A 23,935-nucleotide genomic window follows, 5' to 3' on the forward strand; every position below is an offset into this window, starting at 1 on the left:
ACAGAGTACGCGCGCGCAATACTCGTCTCTACACAACTTAGTTTTAAAGCTAGCGCTCCGGATTGCGCGACACATTAGAGGACATTTACTCACCATCGCTACAACGGCTCAAGCGCCAACACTCATTAGTGATCTTCGACTCTAAGCTCTCAGCAATAGAAACGATGTTCCCGCGTCATAGCTAAAGGTGGTGTAAAGACACAGTTTTCAAATGTCACGCAGTGTAGTCGTCTCTTTTCTCCGGAGTCCTGTCGCATCTGCCCGGCTCCTTTGGCATCCTTCAGCATGCATGTGTCCCCCCGCATATCTTTCATCCCGCTCTACGGCGCCTGAAGCCCAGTGTCCGGTCTCACAGACTGTTAGGCGGTCGTGTTAGCGTCGCTCTTTGTATATGCTCCACACGATATAATCACGAATATATTTGTGTCTTGTACGTACGTAGTACATGTATAGCGTGAAGGATTACATGTGAAATGTACTGTGAAGTGACGCTCAGTGCCGTTTGATGTTTGTTTGTGTGGAAGACAGTCACCAGAAGCATTCATGATTCAGGTTAGTTTGCCAAAATTTATATACCTTCCGACGTTTACGTGCGTCCAGAATATATATTGCGCTAACAAAAAGCAACTAATGCTGTTCAATTGGGAGTTCATTAAACGAGAGCTTTTGTGTACTGATACATCTCTTCGTGTAAACGATTTTTTAATTCCATAATTTTTATTTGTATCCAATGACTTATGCGATTTAGTAATTTTAATCCATCAACGCTTTGATTCTTTACATACTATAGATTTTGACGTCAATCACTTGAGATTGTGGGATGTAAAAAACCCGTACTTGTATCGTTTTTGTTTGAAATAAAGCAAACAAAGTCAAGCGGCGAAGAACAGTAAATAAATAATCGTCGTATCAGGCGATTGTGAAACATCAATCAGCTGCTATTATTTATTACCGAAAGCCCACGCGTGGGCGTGAAAAGTGGGCAATAGATAATTTAATTATAGATACGAATGTATTCATTAAGTATTGCGAAGTCTTGGCTTGTAATTAATTTTGGGGTCCCAATACTTATGGCACTTCAATAGCAGTAATAATGGCCACTTAGTTACTGAAGAAAGAGACATTTCGAAAATAATTTGAGGTGTTATTATTGAATAGAAATGACGCAAAGGAAATTAAGAATTGAGTGTTAAGAATAAGACATTTTGTCAATGTGACTGACAAAGTGCTATGAAGATATATTTATGACAAGGTTTACTTATTATAAACGAATAAGAAAATATACGCCATTTTAACATAATATCAACAGCCTGTAAGTGGCAAAGTGGTGAATAGAAATTCTCAGCTCGGGTTTCTAACGATGTATTCCTTCACCAGGATAGCAGGATGTCAGTGGTGTCTAAATAATCTTAGAAAATTAAATAATAACTATAAATAAATTATTGTCATTGTTTTCAGTCGTTTGATATATTATAGTTTAATATGTAATAAGATGCAACTGTAACAAAGCATTAGAAATACTTCCATTAGATCATTCCGTTACCAATGTCAAAAGAATTTACTCTTTTTATCATTTAAAGCAAAATTCTTATGTATAGAGCTTTTTATCACGTCGTCAATATAAAACGTATAGAGACAAGTACGTATTGAGTTACTATTTTCCTTAAATAGCAACTAAGTGCATCTTGAGTACTCGGACATCGTAACCTTATGAATAAATTATATATTTAACACACATACGAGTGTGTAAGTGCAACTATATGCATACATCAAAGGAATGCATATTTAAAGTGCAATTTGTATGCATAATATGAATAATAATAATTATAGGTACAAGTGTTCTTCATAAATATCGTATTTAAAATAAATACAATAGTTATTTTCTTTCGTTTAGGTATGTAAATAACAATGGTTTTTATAATTGTGGTGGGTGCCATTACGCCTGCTCCATATTCATAGAAGATAATATTTGATACAGAATTATACGACCGATTTTTCATTTGTTTTTTAAAACTCTTTATTATTAATGTTGCCTGTTTCACAACCTTCATATAGTTAATTTTTTTAAACTGACATTGTCACTAACACTACCATATTACGGCACTGTTGCAAGCGCCATGATCGCGAATCCATGATAAAATATCCCGTCTCAAGTTATAATGATTGCAACAGTGCCGAAATATCGGAAACCTCATAGACATAAATAAACATGGTAAATATGCCGTCTGAAGTTCTAATGATAGTGTTAGTGACCATGTCAGTTTAAAAACTTAAGTCGTAACCATCCCATATTTTTATTAGAACCGTTAGGATATTATAGAAGTCCTGAAATCATTATTAATAAACATAAAAACATATCTCCTTTTGTTAAGCAAAATTGGAAAAATGTGATGGCGCCAAGTGACTTTAAAAATTCATTTGTTGGCCAGGAGTCCTTCTCGTTGACAATGTGCCCTGTCATGGCATAGTACCATAGATAATTAAACTACGCGGCCACACAAAAGGATCAAAAACTACTCGTTATAACTGAAAAGAAAATGATTAATCAATTTTACTTTTTTAAGTAGTTTGTTGTGCGTGACTTTAAGGTGTATTTTTCTGTTAAGTTTTTGTTAGGATTGGGTGGCCAGTGCAACAGATTTGCTAACGTAAATATAGTTGTAGTAAATCATAGTGGCTCGAAGGACCATAATTATGTAGGGGTTGTAAGTCCCTGCAAAGTTTTTAAAACTTAAAATTTTATCATTAATTATTATGTTATCAGGTTACTAACGTAACTGTTTTACGAGGAACTCGACTAGTTTCAAGCCATGCTAGAGGCTCATATTCATGAGCAGTATTCCGCGACACATACACGACACAAGGGATATTTATCATGTATATTAATTTCTTTGAGTTTCTGATATATCGGTACTATTGCAAGCGACATGATATGAGTATATCCGAAGAAATATTTCCACACTTCCACAAAATTAGACATTACTTATCACTATAATATTCTGATCGCTTGTATGATAACAGGATTAGTTTACCGTCGCATATAAGACCTTAAAATAAGTCTATGGTGAAAATTCTATAAGTTTTGTTAAGCTTTGCTTGACCACATCTGTGACCTCAAGCCAGACATTATGATTATGGCAAACTCCACTTCTGATATTAATTTAGCCTGTGATCTTCCCGCTAATAGTGATGAACTTTACCTTACTATGCTCCTTTTTGCATAAAACCATGATCCACATGTTATACTCTTCTATCCACGCCATAAAAAGGGCTATAATTTTGTCATATCAACATGCTCACATAATTATTAGTATATAATCTATTTAAAATTTCATAATAATAACACCCAGAAGGTATACAATGCTTTATTTATACTCCACATCAAGCCTTTCGGCTGTCACTCTATATATATACATAAAAAAAAACATCTTATCGTCCGTTTATATCCTATAATTATGATCTTATGAACCTTTTTCTGTCACTACCTCTAGGCTCTATGTGGGCGGACAGATGCTAAACATTTCTTACCGATATTAAAAAAATATTCTCCGCATATTAAATACTATACAATAATAACATATAATTTTGAGGTTATAATTCGCAACAGTTTGTGTTGTTTTAATTATTAGAGCTTATTATCTGTTATGTGGATAGTAAACCAAATAAATAAGCGGATAATGTTTCTTTTACAGTGTTACTAATTTTATTTATTTGAATATCAACATTCTACTCTTAGGTACTTTAGGAACTAAAGATGTGTAATTTCTTTGGCAATACCTCTGAGTCGTCCGTCTATTTATAAAAAAGTAGGTATAGATACCAAAAATAAATGCAAAAACTTCTATTAAAACAATAACGAACACCGACATTTATGACTAACCGCCGCACTCAGAGTCATTCGGTTTCTTAACTCCGTTTTCGGAAGGAACAAAATCGTTACTAAGAAATAGTTAATGTAATCATTTAATGTCTCTGAATACGCCAGTAAAATACCTATTTGCCTAAATACCAATCGTCAACACTAATAATAATTTGCAATAACTTTAATACGAAGATTCTCCCCTCGACAAATAGTAATTGTAGGGTTCAGTATAATATTTACTGGAAAATGCGTCGCCGTGCAAAATGCGTGAACGTCGCAAGCGTGACGCCATTTGAGTAAACGTTTTGCCGCCAAGAGGCGCATACGCACCTGAAATGCGTAGCGTGGTTCTGCGTAAAAATAATATTAAAATTTTATTTTAAATTTAAACTATATTATGTGAATTGGCGATTATAGTGAAAGTTTTTATAATTACTAGTAAGCAGATGTTTTATTTAATAAGCTGGATACGTAGGTACCTACTTAATTTCCATAACCTAATTTTGTTAAAATATGCTATGCAAAATGCCATGCCGTTAACGTTACCTGAATTTATGAAGTTATCGTTAACTCATTTTCTTAAAAATATATATGTTTTTATTGTAACTTTCGTGAGACATACTAAATTAATTATTATGTTATCGGCTTACTCACGTAGTGTTTTGACGAGGAACTCGACTAGTTTCAAGCCATGCTAGAGGCTCATATTCATGACTTTAATTAATATATACTTATGTTTTACTTTTCATACATAATCTTATGCCTTTGTCTGTATACAACTGCTTTCATCTTTCGTCAACCCACTTTATAGGCACTCCAAACCCATTTTTAACATCTACCAAATCAGTACAAATTTCAAACAAACAAAACACACGATCAAAAAAATAAACAAAGTTAGTTACAAACCAAGACTTTTCATTTATAAAACTTCAAGTTAGTGCAGCCAACCGACAGAGTGCACGGTGCATCTGTCCGGCCCAGGATGCTATGTGCCTCTGCCGTGAGCATGACACCATTAGGCCGTACTGCAGCGAGACGCCTGAGGCAGCCGAGTCTTGCCAACAACAGAAGATGTCAGCTCATTTTGAAGGCTTTTTCTCTTTGTTATTACGTTGTTCGGAGTAGTGGCATAGGATTTGTGGGACTAGACATCATTTTAGCACATGAATTTGGGTTACTTTAATAGATGCAGTTTCAATATAACGTAGGTATTTCAAGATAGACTAGGTTCTATACAACTAGACTCATTTAGTTTTTTACTAAGCATAATAAATTCAAACACCAAATTCATAAATATTTGCACTCTTCGAAATAAAATTACTAACTCTTCATCACTTGTACATTTCTCTGACAAGAATATATTTTATATGCATTTCATTGTTATCAAAACGTGTAGCCAGACAATTAATTTAATACCGAAACCAGATATATAAAGTGCATCTATCATATAATATATCGAAGTAAGAATATCACCGTTCTAAACCCGTACAGATGTCGGATGCGCGCGCGCCGCGAGCGTGATGCCATTAGTTCGTAGTGCCGCCGAGCGCCGCGGGCAGCCGAGTCTTGCCGAGTACACCCGAAGCTGTCGGCTCGGACGCTAAGTATTATGAAATTGTGTGAGGATGGCTGAAGAATGGGCGGAATAAAACATGATCGAGAATAAGATGTCTGATCATCGATGTTCCGTTTCTCGTGATAACTAGGGAAACGAAATCTAATTTAGGAATTTTTGGTTCTATTTTGACTGACACGATGGACACCCTAGCAGATGTTCTTTTGTCTCCTACAAAGGTTGGTGTCTCATCCTACTTTTACTTACTAATCCTACTTAAAACATTATTCATTAATTTTATAAGGTCTTTTTATTCCTGCTTCGTTGTCGCTCAATATCAATTGAGGACCTAAAGGAGTATAATTCTACAATCATCTTCAATGTCCATACTTACAATGACGAAATTGTTTTTCAACCATAGCTGTCCAGTGTCCAAGGCACACAAACCTGCAGGGTAACGTACCATAATATAATATTCCGGCCCGTTGTCGTCCATTACCGCAAGGTGGATTATTGAAATAAATCGCGGGTGATCAGCAAAATGCATAGTTTGCGCGCCGAGCCATTACACTGATTGAGTTTCCCTGAGACCATCCCATGGTTTGTCAGAGTGGATTAAGGATTGAGGTAGGGTTAGACAAAGATCTATTTTATTTTATAGATAAAGGTAGGGTTTAAACAAATAGGGACATAAAGAACATTTTCATACGAATCTGCGCTTTAGAACGAGCAAATAGCTTCACTTTAGTTTCCTTGTAGTTTTTGAGGAATGCAGTGACAGATATGAATAAAAAATTCGTTTATAACACATCTCTCTCTTTTCAATCTGCTGAAAGTGAAGAATATTGCAAACCCTCTCACTCTTATGTAGAATACTGGTTGGGTCTTTTCTTAATTACAAAAATCAATTCCTTTTTAAAGGCGAAAGTCACCTATAGACTTCAAACCGCCGACGAAGCGAGAAGGAGTGTCAGACTTTTACTGACTAAAAACCACCCTGTTCCTACTCCTGCTTTTCGAGCCAGAGCCCCGGTAACCCGCTAAACAGTCCGCAACTCCACCTACTCTAGTACCCAATATCCCACATCACCATCACCACCAAAACCTAAGCGCCACAGTAAAATAAACTTATCGCCATCAACAAAAGAACTCAATCACAATAACATACAGTTGAATTTCGATTGCTTCACTATAAATTAATTTGGCAATCATGTCAGTGGCAAGCTGAAGCCTCGTGTCACGGCTCGGAACGTGAATCCATTGCCCGTCAGTCCCGTCACACGTAATGACAGCACGGATCTGTTCTTGAGCGCAAATAACATGATGTATGAATAAAAAGCTATGAAATAAAGGTTTGTTTGTAAGGATAGATAGAAGGTTGATGCCTGATTTTTATTAATGTCCGTATTTTACTTTATTTTAAAATATTATACTTGTATTTTATAATATCAATAATATCTGACCTCCCTTCAGGGTGTAAAAAGCGTAATACCATCATAATAATATGTCGTGGAATGTATGACCAATTCGGAAATGATGCAGAGAAAAATCGCGGAATTTTGCAAAAGAATTCTACTTTGCAACTACCAGACTATAAATATGTACGGAGCTAAATAAAAGCCACAATTTTACAAAAATACAATATATCGACATGGTATTTTTCGTACAATATATGTACTTATATGAATATGTCTTTATATATGAACTCATTTTTGTTTAATAATAAGTCCATTACAACTTTCCGCGCTAACCGACTACTAACGCCATCTCTTATCGTTAAACGGAACTATTTTCGGATACACAGCTTTGAAGTACGGTAACAAAATTGTATAAAAATGTATGTGAATGATTTTCGTGACTACTATTATTCAATAAAAAACTGAATTAAATGAAAACTTAATAATTATATCAATTCACTCCATTTTGAAACTAATACATTAAATAATAAAGTGTAAAATTGTATACATATTTATTTAGATAGACTTTGAGGCAATAGCCGATAAGTATTTGAGGAGCGTCTCCAATTTCAAGGTCAGAGGAAAATCGATGGAAGGTCATCGGTTCAAGGACAAATGTAAATAGAAACAAGCTACTCTTGAACTAATAACTGTTGTGTCTTCAATGAAAATAATTCAATCTATAGAAGATAAGATGACTTATTTTATTACCTATCAAAGAAAATTAATTTATTCATGCATAGCTTCAGTAAAAAAAGAAATATTCCAACATTTCTCTTCCTGCACTACTACTACTACTTAGTTTATAGATATCGGAGAGCAGGACTTTCTGAAAATATCTGAACCTTTTAAACTCCGATCTCAGACTCGCTTATCAAACGTAAAGATTATAGCAATCCTAGCCTCCACCATAGAAGAGTTCCGTTCGCGCCTCAAAGAGCCACCAGACCACCACAGATCGGGCCCAGTAGGGCTGGTGCCTGATCCGGAGCTGTGGACTACCTAGCGGGTTTACCGGGGCTCGAAACACCAGAGGCGTTACATGTGCGTTTCCGGCCTTTTGGGGGTTAGGAATTTAAGGGTTGTTGGGGAATCGGGGATTGGGAAGATTGGGGGTAATGGATAGTAACCCCACTGACACAATGCTTGTTTTATGTCGGTTTCTGTGAGGCCGTGTTATCACTCCGGTCAAGCCAGTCCATTCGTGCCGAAGCATGGCTCTCCCACACTTTGTACATAACAAACAAAATATATTATATTTTGAATGACCAATTAATCGTACAATGATTAATTGGCTCGTTCCATTGATTAATAAGAACACAGTTTTACAAGCGATAATAATAGCAATCACAAATTAATATAAAGTTATAATGCTTCCTTATAAAGGGCGGCGATTTTATTATAAATTGTTTAGGACGATGTCCAAGGTGACACCAGTTGTATATGTAATTGGCAGCCGATGGTTATATATACTTATTTGGTACTTTTAATAGATAGTTTATATTTTATTTTAGTTCTATTATATTTAAGTCTCATTCACTAATAGAGTGTGAAGAGCCATGCTTCGGCACGAATGGGTCGGCTCAACCGGAGTGATACCATGGCCTCACAGAAAACCAACATGAAACAACGCTTGCGTTGTGTTTCGTTGTGTGAGTAAGATTACCGGAGACCCAATTACCTCCCTTCCCAATCTTTGCAATCCCCGATTCTCCAACAACCCTTAAATACCTAACTCGCAAAAGGTCGCAACGCAATTGTAACGCCTCTGGTGTCCATAGGCGACGACGATTGCTTAGCATCAGGTGATCCGTCTGCTCGTTTACCGACTTATTCCATATAAAAGAAATCAACAGCTCGTGACAACCTAGTTTACAGCTAGTCTATCATCCTCCTCCTCACAAAAGGATTTGCAATTATGAACACTTAATTAGTGTCTCATAAATATAATTACAACACTTTCGCTACAAGGCATAAATTACAATAAACAGTTGTACTAAACCCTAACGAAGTAAAGTCCTAACAATAGAGAAGCGCCCACGCGGTGAACTAATCGATTTAATGATCGATTTCAAATCTCGATTAGATATACCGATAGTCCATTTAGACGCGACATTGTTCTTTGGCTTCTTTTAAATTGTAATTGTAAAGAAATTTGTCTCATTAATTTAAACCTAACTTAGTAATTGTACCTATATAACTATAGAGATAAGATAGGTATTCCATGCTGAGGCGGGAAATACATATAGGTGAGAGTTTTGGCTTTTGATAAAAAAATATGATAAATGTTTATAACAAAAGTAAATGTAACATTAGGTAAAGTATCTGTAACTTAGGTATGTGACTTAGCTTGATATTGTTGCTGATAGGTAACTCCTTTATTGTTGTCCACAAGCGGCACCGATTGCTTACCATCACGTGAATCCATCTGCTCGTTTGCCCCCATATTGGATAAAATAAAACATTCCCAAGCCCAATTATTTCTAAAAACAGCATCTGAACAACTTTCTCATAAAATGTCGTGACTATGTTAATAACTATTAATTACCTAATTTACAAAAAAACTAGAAGAATTAAAAGCCCAAAAACCTATTGTTTTCGACATCCATTCATAAAAATTGATCGGAAATTCACACCTTCGACCAATTTCTGTATTAATTTATCGGGTCACAATAGCATTAAATTATGTTTTAATTGTTTAATTGCAAAATGGCGACGGCAATTTTAAACTTATGTAAATTTTTGTAAACTGTGCTTGTCGCTTCTCTTGTCGAAGCGTAGGTAAGGTTTTTTGTTTAACTTTTATTTCAACTGATAATGGGTGGGCTCTCTATAATAGTTCTGTGGCATTCTCTTTTGTCTGTTTTAAAAAGTAAACAAATTCATTCATAATTTCTGAATGTAATCTTTTACCTCTATGTTAAGTGATCCATGACACTCCACTTCTGAAGATTAGATTATTTATTTATTCGCTATATATATGATAGAGAATAGAACGTAATTTATAGAAAAGATTCAGGTTCATCAGAGACTAGTGCTTCCTTCTGCAAAATGTATCCTTTAGTTTTATGACAATCACGGGAGCAATAGAGGTGATGAAAAAATTAACTTCTTTATGTCGTTACTACAAGACTTGATAATATATAGGAACAATAAATATATAAGTAAATAAAGTGCCATAAAACTTATATACCATCAAGTACAATAGGTCAACTCAACTTATTACATAGTAAACACTATAATTACGCACTTAGATCACAAATACAAAGTGGGTGAGCAGAATTGCAGCTGCAATGACGAAGTACAAAGGTCCCACCCATCACACTTGGTTCCCGAGATCGTATCGACATGACGAACATAAATTACGATGTGATTTACAAACCAGTAATTAAATACCATTTTGGTATAAACAAGTTTGAGTCTTGTGTTACGAAATTTTAAATTATTTGGCTTGTGTCTATGGATAGAGTACCTACATACCTATTACGCCATCTCTATTTTAGAAACGGCAACTTTTTAAAATGTAATTTATTTATGACAATCAAGTTTCCTTAGAACCGCCTCTTTGGTCGAGTGACAAGCACGACCGCCTCCAAAAATATTTGTCTATCAAGCAAAGTATGTAATAAAATTAATTATTGAATTATTTTGGTGTGATTGAACCTAGTATACCGGCGGCAGTCATACATATGTTAGTTAAAAATATTACCAACTCAACTAAGTCCAACGATCTGGAGAACAGTACAACCTAAAATAACATACCTATGATAAGAAAGACACACACACACACATACAAGAACTGTCCACTTATTTAAGAAATTCTCAGAACTGATATGGCATAGAATAGGTATCTTATCTACATGTATTGTTTTTAAACACCATATGCACCGTGTGTCAAATATGTCAAAATAGGACAATGAACCTTATCGTAGGGGATGACTCACATATGTCTATTCTTTAGAAACAAATACACAAATGGTGTTATACCTTGTATTAAAAAACGATGATATAAAAAGTGAATATTTCCAGGATCTACATTCCCATGCATCATCATCATCACCAAAGAATCTACGCAATTTTTCACAATCAAATTAATTATAAAACCCTCGAACTTCATAGAAACATTTACCTACAGACCTACACTCATCTATCATCATACGAACCAAACTTTAAAACTAATTAACAAGGTACAGTCAAATAAAAAAACTGAAGTCAAAACAGAGCCAATCAATCAATTCAACAATCAATCAGGCAATGACATACAAACGCCCACAGTACACTGAGACGAATAAATGCCAAGAAACATTATAGAATTATATTTGCAACGCGAAATTATAATTGCATTTCAAAATTATTAGGTGCAAAATTATATTATTGGCGGTGCGGGCCTGCGGCGTTCGTATCTGATGCGTACTCTTGCTTGACATGGTAAGTGATGAGCGGAGTGATAGAAACCTGCTTTCGTCGAGCGGGCTCTGAATTATAGCTGTGGACTGTACCTTTGTATCGGATTCGGAATTATGCTGAGATTTCTATGTAAGTGTGGATGAGGCAGAATTTTGTTCGGGCTAGGAATATTATTAACCCACTAGGAGAGAATAAAACTTAAGTTTGGTAACACCAAAACTGTTATAAGTGCGTTGTCAACCTCTATGGGATTGGGGGTTTGGGGATTGAGGATCGATGATTTGGGCATTATTTGGTTGATCAGTTTTCATTCGCCTGTTACTAAAACTATTTCAATTTTATTTGTTATCAATAATTAATCAGTCATTGATAAAGTTTATTGAGTGCACGGTTGACGCGGTGGCCGGGCAAGTGGCTTCCATGCAAGTCATGCAACGTGTAGCGGTTGCGATTGTCACATGAAGCAACTCTTTGTATGATCCTTTAATTGTTGTTTTGGGTCTGAGTGTCACGTGTATAGGTCTCCTTTATAAAGTGAAGTGTCATAAGTGCCTAACTAACCAACCTACCTGGCATGGAAATATGGAAACACTCTCTTTTATTAAGTATTTATTTGCACCAGACGCCTTTTTAACAATAAATGTTTTTGCTCGGGCTTAAAGCATGATACACCCGATAAAACATCAGACCTACTGACTTGATGCATGTTTGTAAATTTTTATAAAAGAATGTTTCCGTGATTATTTTGTCAATGTTAGACTCACAGGAGACATATTATGGGCCTGTGGGCGTCCTCTCACTAGTCCCGTGCATCACGGACTATTTACGTATAACCTGCAACTACAAGGAATTACAAACTATAATGCTACATAAACTGTAGTGTATTCTTATCTGTTCACAAATGTGTGTCAACAACACGTATATTGGCACCGTTAGAGGCATGTGCAGGTTATAAATCATCGGCTAAGGATTGCTACATCGGCCAACTGATTTTATAGACCTATATAAATAGCCGCAGGTCGACTCGCTATTCGGCTATTATATTTACTTATGTCGAACCCACTTATATTATTAGAAGTTTATTGAATTTCTACCTATAAGTAAATCTGCTAATGATTTATTGTGTGTGAAATTGTAATTCCTGTTTGAGATTGTTATGTAACAACGAATGCATACCTTATTACAACTATTAAATGTTTCTTTAAAGAGGATAGTACTTTCATTTCTTTAAGTTTTTTTTTGGGATCGCTAAGACCACCAATGGGCCAAAGGATACTTGTAATAAAATCAGCGCAATATCTGTTTTAAAGAGTCATGCTCTAACTATTATTGTATATTGGCGTCCGAATTCTAATGGCCACGTTTTGTGGATTTCGTCCCAATGCGCAATGGTCTCAGATTTTCATCATGGTCTGTCTGCATTTTCATGTAGGATATACATTATCTCTAATTTTAATTATACTTATGTCATATTTCATAACATACCCTGCTCAAATTTAGTATAAAATACCTAATAGGTGGTCCAAAAAAGCCACGTCTGGCAGTCCTTTTGAACCGTCGCACATACAACTAACGTCGACGCTTCGGTAACAAATGTGCACATTATACCTTTACAATAGTTTCAAAATACCTAAAATACAAACTTCTCTTGTTAGGCCGAGACTGGTGCCTTTACCTCATGTTTCGAACAAAACGAGTATAAAACATTCGCTTATCAGTAGGGTGAATGCCGCTATTGTTGTCCTAGACGCCACATAATAATGTAAATATGTCGCACATACGGTCAACTTCAAAGGCGCCGACCCTTTTTCTGCGAAATCTATTATCCTTTTGTTTAAATAAACATTTAGATCTTTTTAACAATAAAAACTAGTTTTTGGCGAAATGGCCTTGTTTAATTAGTGAATCTTTTGTGTTTTTTCATTGCTGTTCGAAACGTCTGGTACCTATTTGCAAAACGAAGTAGGTACTAATATATTCGTGGTAGTTCGAGAACTTGTCAGAAAACTTGCAATATCTTGTTTTAGTTCTAGTATATTTAGTGTTTGAATTAGATGTTCGCTTTTGGGGCGAAGGTAAGTAATTGAACAAATCAAATATACAAATTATTTGTTACCAATTCAAGAACCCAAATATAAACATTGTTTTCATGCTTTAATATAATTATGATGTACTAGCCCGTTTTGTGCGCGACTTCATCTACGTGGTTCCTACTAAACCACGCAGATGAAGTCGTGAAGTCTTTGTGTGAAAACATTACAAACACACATCCAAAACATTAATTTTTCTTCTGTATAAAAATATAGATATAGATTTCTATGAGTAGAACCGCCGCGCCGTAAGGTGATGTTACGGCGCGGCGGTTCTACCTATTAAACGACCGTAAGACTATATCACAGTCCTGGTAAACTATGATTCCAATACCTACACTTTCATTCCTCTAATCTTAATACTTGATACAACATAGAGTCAAAACAAATAGGTAGTCCCAAAATCATATCTTTTTCGCAACAACCAATTGTTAATTCGCGCCAAACTACAATATCATACTTATCTATATCAAATTATAGACTCCCTAGGCACGCGCTAGAAAAAGAATTGCTCCATATTTGTACAAAGCAAACCGCACTCACGAGCCGTAGAAAAAAAACCATGAAAACAATAGGCAGCACTAACACACACATTACCGGGAACAATGGGGTCTATAGACGTGCATTGTCTACCCGGCACCGACAGGGTTGAGGGACGCTTTACACCCCCACCCTTACAAATCGGTGTCTTTGAGGTGTTAACAGTTGTGTCACAGGATTAGTGAGATTAGTTGTGTCTTAGACACCTGATCCATAGGATCACTGTTAACTAGTAAAGCATAAGTGACACAGAGTGTATATTTATTCATCTTTTTTGTTTTTTATGAACATAGTTCGTTTGTTTATTGTGCTTCGTTTACCATAATATGGACTTGGATAGACCGATTCAGTGTAACTCCAGTGAGTGTGGTGATAACTCGTTAACGAAGCTTGCTATGTTTGTGAAGAGATGGTGGGAAGATAGTAAGGTGAGTTAAGGAAATAGTTACACTTTACTGATGTGCATACATCTTTAAAGGGTTAGCTATTTCTTTTTTGCCAAATCTTCTGTAATAACTCCTTGATCCAACATCACAGAGAAGCTTGGGAGTTGATATCGAGGATCCAAGACAACTTATTCGTCGTTGAACTTGAGTGGACATCCATGGTCAAAGGATTGCAGTGATTGTGACAGTGTTCGGTTTCTTCCATAAAATAGTATCTCTAAGATGTTTCGCGAATTTAAAAGTTTTGGCGGTGTGCATTATTAAGTTATTGATTGATTAATATTAATAGTTAATACCGTCGTTTACCTAGTACTGGGTCTTTTACTTGAGTCTTTCTCTGCCTAACTTCTCGGTTGTATATCTCTTTCATTCTTCCGTTTGCCGATATGGTCACTTCAACACATTTTCGAACGACTCTGGTTTATTTTTCCAAGCCTTTGCTACCGCGTTTGTATTATGGCGTAGATTTGCTCTATCTACCGTCTCCGCGTCTAACCCGATGGCATTTTCAATTTCAGTTGAGGTCATTGGATTAAACAACAATCATTATAACAAAAAATAAACACTCAAATCGTTTAACAATTTAAAATTAACTAACTGCCCCAGAGATATTTGATAGTAACTTATACTATTTCTTAGTAACGATTTCATTCCGAAAACAATTGCTAAGGAGTGGTTTAAGTAACCATTAAATGACTGAGTGCGACAGTTATATTATAATTTAAAATAATTTCCTTAAACATTTTCAACTTGTCAACGATATTTTTAACACTCATCTATACTAAGCCCTACAAACATGATCTTTTCTGTCACAACCAAAGTATTACCGTACTCGTGTCAAATTCCTTAAGTCTTTCCCAAATGTCCGATCGATACTTGACCCCTGGTTTATCCAATTATTATTTAATACCCATAACGACGCCACAAGGCGCCTTAAGCCGAGATTAAGATAAGACCAGGGGACGGCACTATATCATTACCTATATTAAGTTTAAGCGATACTAAGGGATAATTTTATATAGAATCTAAATTGTATCAAGTGTAAGCGGTGATGGAATATGAGGACAGATTACAGTGTCGCCGATGTAAAGCCTATTATAATGTTTATTCTGTGATCGTAAACGCTTAAAAGAATTGGTGGCGTGATATTGGATGATGGAAAAGTATACGTAATAGCTTCGTAGGATGGTTGATGTGATTTTGTTTTTTTTTTCGTAGGTATGTTATGTCTTTTCTGTAGCAAATTGATTGATTTTTGCTATCGATATTCGTGCTATAAGTTCGTTCCGTTTTCGTTCTAAAAATAAGTTCTATGTAATCTTTGATGCTATTTTTGCATTTGCAATTTTGTTGGGTCCTTTCATCAATAATTTGAAACACTTTTTTAGTATATACGACTTAAAAAAATAAAGTGCATGTCTTTTTATACACAATATGGACTTTAAAAATATTCTACAACATAGGGACCTGCTTTCTCTATACTGATTCATAACACAGTGCGATGATAATTAAATTAATAGACGTACAAGAATTGGCCACCCACACACTGAGGCTATTGTTGTAACGACAAATATTGATACAATCGCCATGATCGATGTCGACATGACATGTGTTACATGTAGATATTTTTAGTGTCTCGTTGGTCGAATGGTTCAAGGGTTCTAGGGATTTGATCACTGAATCGGACAAATTATAGGAGCTTTCCTCTTTTAAAAGTATGAAGAAGGTGACGTTATAAATAGATGTTACTACCTCCTTTTATGTTTTTGTTATTATATTCAGAGTCTGATATAGTGTTTCTGATCATAATACCACCTTCTATTACATGATACTTATAGTATAACTGGCTAAAAGTGATAAAATTTGTATCTACAACTACCCTTCTAAACATAACCTAAATAACAAAGATGTGGTAATATTGTACCCTCATTAACAAAGATAGTTCACCTAACTAATCAATAGATGGCGTGCTTACATTATTTTTCAAAACAATCCTAAATTGCACATGCAAAATTTGTAGGCAATTTCGAATGCTTACGACGATTTACTTTAATTTATAACTTTCTACTGATTGGTAGTCTGCTTGCTAGAGTTCCAGGAACTTTAATTCATAATTTTATAAAAGCATTGACATTTTAAAATTCAAATGAAGCTACCATCGTTTATAGGGAATTAACTTAAAGGGTAACTCTGATAATCTTACCCCTACATAATTATTTACCAATCGTTCGACAGATGTTTTTGAAGTGAAACAAACGATACGAGCTTGGCTATTGGTTGCAAATAAAAATGGGCCCAATAATTGGCGTGCTCGACAAACTACCAAGAAATTGCAAGGTTTGCAGACACTTCGCATAGCCCTATGTATGCATAATTGTTGCTTACTAGGGTAAATTTGAATCTAGAGTACTATGGCATTCAGAAGTGATTTTATAGTATCGAATTTTTTTGTTGATGTGTGGATGATGTGAAACATGGATGTTAGTGATACGTTTGATATGCGACTTTTTTTAGTTAGTTTTTTGTTTTATGTTCCATGTGTATGTAATTAAAACTAAAATGTACTTCATTAATTCATTCGGTATAAAACGGGAGATTAAAATTAGCGTATAGAACTAAATATTTCCCACAAGAAAACAGCGGGGCGGTGCATCTCAGGTGCGTGCTTAAGCGGTCATTAAGCAAAATGGCAATGCATTTTGCTCTGCACAGTACTCAAACCTGTTTACTTACTTCATGTATCATACCCTGAACAATATGGCATGTCACGACAGCGAGCCAACGAAAAACGATCGCCAAGTACACATTTAAAAAACAAAAAACTCATCTCACGACCAACTGAAATGAGACCATATATCAAGGTAATAAGATACACTTTGTTATGTTACATTTACAAAAAAATGCCATGAAATATGTCCGCTTGTCCATTGCTCTGTCGGTAGGCGTGGGTCAGATGTGCGCAAATTTATGTTTTTCGTGTATAGCGTTGGAAAATAGTCTTTTTTGTAAGGTAATAAGAGTAATTTTGGGTGTTTGGCTATGTCTGCGGGTCAATCACCTCGGTTTAACATCGCGACTTTGAATGTTTTTTTTTTGTGTCTTACAGAGTTTTTGTGGACTGTTGACAATTACTCGTTTCGTTCCCACATTCAGTGACCGCCTTGTAAGAACACACTTAAAGCAAATCCAAAAAAAAATCACTGTCTAGACGTCATTCGATTTATTTCGCTTATTTGGTTGTTAGAAACGAGAAGCTAAATATATAAGCTTGGGAAATGTGTTGAATTTGATCTTGTTGATGTAACATTTATTATTTATAAACAATACTCGTATTTCAGTCAGCAATCCGTAAGATACGCTTTGTATTTAATGATCACGATTATATTTTAATAATAGGGTCAACCATATATACTTATATAGAGTAAAACTCATCGTCAACCACGTAGGTCATGGATTGTAACCAGAACAAGAGTACATTATAATATAGAAATTAATTACACATTGTGCTAAATATCTTTAAAATCATCAGAATTCTATTACTGCTATTTCTCGTGCTTTTAATAAGAATTTCAGGAACTAAAAACACAATAATTCGGAAACCAAGACCAATAATGCTTGCGACCACTCAAGAAGCGAATTACCTTTTACTTTAATCACACAAATCCTTCAAACACACAACAGATTACAATAAAACGTCGCTTAAAACATTCCTAATACAAAAATAATAGTTCGTAGTAAACACAATATAATTTTCTAAACATCTGTTGAATTATATCGTCATAAATATTATCACTCCAATTTTCTCAAACTCTCTTAACTTAAACGTCCTCTTAACATAACGACATACCAACATACAAAAAATACTTCAGACAAAAACGAACATTTTAATGTACCTAAGTATCTCGTCCCAAACATTTACCGAAACGACTTAGAAATTTAAAACACGAAACGATTTCGGATTCAGAAAACTCCATAATTATTTCCTTCAAACGTCTCCAGACGTGTATTTTTCTAAAAGACACTTTATTACTCGACATTTAAACATTTTGTGGCAATAGAAACCATATTGTAATTGGTCCGCTTTCACGAAATTGCCCCCGACACGCCGACTCCAAACGACAATTTAATTTCGGGGAAACGGATAATGATATGGCAACCCCATCGGTTACACGCCGTAATCGAGTGACAAACTGTTTTAAAAAGCGACAATCAAGTTCATTATAAGTGAATGCTGGGTGTTGCCAGCTATTAAGGGTTTAAACGAATTTTAAAATGAGATGTGGTTTTTTAATATCATATCTGTTTAATGCGGTTTTATACATTTAGGATGAATTTTTGGCTATGGAATATTTGTTTTAAATTTTGATTGATGTCCAATTTGATATTTATAGACGTAAGATAATAAGCCTGTGTGTCCCACAGAGCACCGTCGTATAATAAACTACAAAGGCACTAAATTAATTTGTAGGTACCTCTACTCTACTAACATAAGATCAAGCAGGCGATAGTAGACCAACTTCAATTGTTCGCAGTATTTCGTTAACAAAACATTTCCATGTATATCTCACGACATTAAAATAATAATTACAGACAAGTTTTTGTTGATACCTGCTCAAAGGCACCTGAGGAGTGGTTGAATTAACTTGAAAATTTAACTTTGACATCACGAGGCGGCCCCGAATGCTTACCAAATGAATAGTAATTTAGTATACGGATTAAATCGTTTCAAACACGCGACACAAAACCACTTTTCTATTCTCGACTCGAAACCGTCATTTTACACAATTTTACCCAATTGCTCCAACTTCTGAGAATTAATTTGATATTAGCCTTTGAAAACGCAAGGTGTGGTTTTGTGTCGGCCTGATAGTTATTTTGAAGAGGGATTTGAACAGCCAGTGTTTAAGGCTTGCTCTAGACTCGATAATCTTTTAGAATTAGCCGCGCTCATTCATAATTTTATTAAATGGACTGTTTTGTAAAGGCGACTCATGATATGTTATTTCGTTTTATAGACGGTAAACGATTTCAAAACTTTGGATACCGGAATTGTTTTACTTATAACTGATGATTTGCAATTTTGCATATTCAATTTTTGGAAGCGAACTGATAATTTGTTTTGAATAAAATCTAAGTTGTAAGCTGGTTTATGCAAAACGTTGGCATAAATTGCAATACACAAAACTCTCCAAACCAATTTGCACCATTTATGTACAGAAACTACATTTTATGTTTTATTTGTTCCAGGAATCACAATCGGGCAGCGCTGAAAGATGGGGTGGTCGTGGGCCAGAACACAACATGGCTCTCCAGCAAATTCTCAAGCTCCAAGAAGCGAGAGCCCTTCACAAGACCTCCCTTCTTCCCCTTTACAAGAAAAATGGTCTTCCGTCGCCACCGGGAGCCGGTTACGACAAGCCTGACAAGAGACCAGAATATCCTGACCCTCGAGCCTTCGAGCAATCGAAGCTTGAGGCAGAGTTCAGAAGACTAATGGAACACTCAGGTAGAGATGTTCGCCACGACGAATCCTTGAAATACTTCCAACATATGATGGAAGCTAAACAACACTACGATTATTTGAAAAGTCTACAAGAAAGAGATACAAGAAGCAGTCCCAGAGAAAATCACACAGAAGTAAAGAAAGAAGCAATGTCACCGAATAACAGGTCGACACCCGTACAACAATCGCCTCCTCACAGAGTGTCGTCAGCCGAAGCATCCCCTAATCAAAGTATCCGCCTATCTACCTCATCCAGTCCCCTCTCAACCACTAGTCCAATAAACTCATCGCCTTTAAGTCACTTGCAAAGTATGCAGCCTTTTGATTTCCGAAAAAACAAATCAAATGAGAACAATGACAAGGAAGAAAGCAGAAAACCCTATGATTTAGGCTCAGCTGAAAAAGCCACCATGGATTTAATGAGAAGTCAGTTCTTCAACTTTCCGTTGCCGTCAAATCTACCTATTCCGCCCATGACGATGCCTTCAGCGTTCAACCACCAGGCAGCAATGGTAGCCGCATTAAGTCAAAACCCAATGGGCTTAGCCTCTCTTCAAGCTCTTTTACCTCAAATGTCAGCAAAACCCACAGAACCATCAGAAAACAAAATTCACAGCAATGGCAAAGCCAGAAGCGAAGACCCAAAATCTGAAGATGATAATGTTTTGAACTTAAGCAAAGATTCTTATGCTGAAGCAGCGCAAAATTCCAGGAATATGATGTTAGGTAAATGCATCAGCCCACCAAAACGACAGTGGGGCGCATCACAGATGCCACTGAATTTGGGCACGCACTTCATTAACCCAGCTACTGGTAAAAAGAGAGTGCAATGCAATGTATGCCTAAAAACTTTTTGTGATAAAGGAGCTTTGAAAATTCATTTCTCTGCTGTTCATCTACGTGAAATGCACAAATGTACTGTTGAAGGATGTAGCATGATGTTCAGTTCGAGAAGATCAAGAAACCGTCACAGTGCAAATCCTAATCCAAAATTACATTCACCCCATTTACGAAGAAAAATCTCACCACATGACGGCAGAACGGCTCAAGTTCACCCAGTTCTTATTTCACCTCATAGAGCTGGTTTGAACATACCTCCTGTGATCAATCCGATGCATCCATTCGGATCTTACCCTCTATTAAACCCACCTCACAATATAGGACAGTTCCCTACTAATTTGCCACTAGACTACAAGAACAATATGAACATGAATTTCTCACCATCTTTCGATCACAGTCAACCAATGAGGCGCGAATCTGATTCTGTAGAAAATAAAGACCACGATGGCCAAGGAGATTCTGATGAGGATGATGGTATTGTGGTAGTAGCTGGTGACGACGACGATGAAGATGGTGAACATATTGACACTAGTGATTATTATTTGAATTTGAATAAATCTACAGGGTCTATGGATGATTCTGAAACTGACTTTGATCAACGAAGTGTAAGTGATAATAATGAAGTAACTGACAATAGAAAAGATGAAGCTGCTAGTCCCGAAGTAATGAAAAGAAAACGCAAAAATCTTAATCCAACGCGTTTACAGAATCACTACATCTCTGAAAATGGTACAAATGATCAAAAATCGACTGCTGATTGTCCAGATAAAGAGGAAACTGAATGCGCTTTAGATTTAAAAAGAGTTAAAACTGAAAATGATGAAGAAACCCCTGTAAACAAAATGCCAATAAACAATGATGATACTCCTCAAGAGAAATCTGAAAACAGTGAAACTGAGTCGCACCAAGAAACATTACCTACACCAGTCATCAAAGACGAACCTACAGACATGAGTTATAACATTCAAGATCTGAGAGTAAAAGATGAACCAATTGATAAACAAGACGTTTATAAACCCAATAATGATCGTACTAATGAGGAACACTATTCATCAGAAAATGCTCTCAAAAGACTTGAAAGTTTGTCAAAAGGCGACTTTCCTAGTGTTAATAAGAAACACGAGTCTTCTTTGGGCCCTTATAATCTAACAATGAACGATTCAATAGATTACTCTGATAGATCTCGGTCTTCATCTGTATCAAGTTTTGACTACAACGCAGAAGACACACATGGCCAAATATTTGGGCACTTTGACAACGGTTTCTTTGTCAGCACCTCTGACGTTCCCATGGATCATGAAAACCCTCGTAAATGCACTGTATGTGGAAAGATTTTCCAGAACATCTACGTCCTCAAAACTCACTACCAAAATGCACATCTCAAGCTTATGTACAAATGCAACGTTGATGGATGTAGAGCGGCGTTTTCATCAAAACGAAGTAAAGACCGCCACAGTGCAAACATGAGCTTACACAGGAAAATAGAAGAATACAGAATATCAGAGGAATCTTCACGTTTTCTGGATAAGATACGAGAACAAATGGAATTGATCTCACGATACAACGAAGAAGAACGGGCTGTTCCTTACGTAGAATCTCATTTATACTACCGAGCGAAAGAATCTGACAAACTCAAGAACCATTTAAGTCAACAGCTGCCTTTCCCATCTCCTTATCCCCACTTACAGTTGCCAGACACATATCTGAGCAACAGAGATATGTTTGCACAGCATTCCTTCCTATTCACTCCATTTGGAATGCTTCCTAACTTCCCTCCGATCCCATTAGGGTTCCTGCCTCCAAGTTTGAATGCTTTCGGATGCCAACCAAATTACTCCCCACCGCACTCGAGGAAGTTAAACTACTGTGTGGAGGACGAGGCGCCACGACCAAATAAGGATGGAAGCTATCCTTGTCGAGGTTGTAAAGACTGCTTCAAGGACCTGTCCAGCTTGAAGCACCACTGTGAAAGTGTACACGTGCAGTCCTTACATCGGTGTACAGTCAGCGGCTGCAACGCTGCTTTCTTTTCGAGAACCAAGAGAAACATTCATTACGAAGCCCACATGGCGCGCAGACAGAATGGTCGAATCCACGTGAACCCATCGTGACCTGAATAGTTCTATTGACTGTAGTCGAATCTCCAGTGCATTTGTGATTTCATTTAGTATTACCAAATAGTTTTGTAAGTCTAGGCAGTACCAGTACCTTTATATTCTCAGTAAGATGAGGTGGTATCAGTGTAGTGAATGGGTCAGCTGTTTGTGAAACTGCAGTGTATGCTGCATTGTAAATAATATAGTAGTATTGATCGCTTAGACTTTTCCATTTGTTGTAGCATGGATAGTATTTTAATGTAATTCAACATTCCATAGTAATAAATCGTGCAATAAAATGTAAATAAATAATAGTATGTAATGTACAAAGTTTTGGCTGATGTAGTTTTGATGACGAATGTTAATGTATGTGCTACAGTTTCGTATGTTGTATAGCTGTGAGTTTAATGTACCTTTCTAAATTTATTTCTGTGGTCTTTTAGCACAAGTGGGGTTTTGTAACGATGTTGTACCTTGATATTTTATTTACAACTGTCAATCTAAATGAACTATGTTTTATTTCTTCTACTTCTCCGTTTTGTTAATTTTTATCTTCTCTTTCTTCTTGCTTTACAACACGTTACAAAAAATCCTAAAGCGACTTTAAATTTATACTTGTTTCATCATAATTATCTCCTAATATTTTGGTGCTAAAATATGACAAATTATTATTTCAACTTCTTTATATATATTATTATATTTCTTGGTGTTTCTCAATGAAATCTTCGTGTATTGTGAGATATTACATTATAGAAAACCTACTTAAAATTGTATAAGTACCAAAAAGTATTAAAAAACCTTTAATTGTTAAGATGTATTGTATAAACGAAATATACTTCCTTTTTGCCAAACGATTATAAGTATGTAATAAAAATGTTTGGAAAAATCTATACTGGTTTTTTAATTTTCATCATTAGACCTTACTGCCTCGCTGCAAATACCTCTGTCTACCTCTTCAGGGTAACTAAAGTAAAACATTATGCAAATGAAAATCTGAAAATGGCTTAGCAAATGAAAATCACTTTTTCAGAAAAGTGAGAACTCCGCGCTGATTTATTCAACAGACCAGTAGCTCTTTGGTCTGCCGTGTAAACGATCTCGGGTTCGATTTCCGAGCTAGGCAAAGCATCGGGGAGTAA

The 23,935-nt window shown here is 35.9% G+C and overlaps 1 protein-coding gene across 1 annotated transcript; it reads left to right on the plus strand.

Annotated features, from left to right (window-relative positions):
* LOC118274141 (zinc finger protein basonuclin-2) lies at positions 1-23,686 on the plus strand. The gene is made up of 2 exons (XM_035591531.2): positions 1-552; positions 19,605-23,686. The coding sequence occupies exons 1-2, from the start codon at positions 544-546 to the stop codon at positions 22,809-22,811; spliced, it is 3,216 nt and encodes a 1,071-aa protein (XP_035447424.2). The 5' UTR covers positions 1-543; the 3' UTR covers positions 22,812-23,686.
* Positions 23,687-23,935: the final 249 nt, after the last annotated feature.

The sequence above is a fragment of the Spodoptera frugiperda genome, chromosome 3, assembly GCF_023101765.2.
Source record: "Spodoptera frugiperda isolate SF20-4 chromosome 3, AGI-APGP_CSIRO_Sfru_2.0, whole genome shotgun sequence".
Lineage (NCBI taxonomy): Eukaryota > Metazoa > Arthropoda > Insecta > Lepidoptera > Noctuidae > Spodoptera > Spodoptera frugiperda.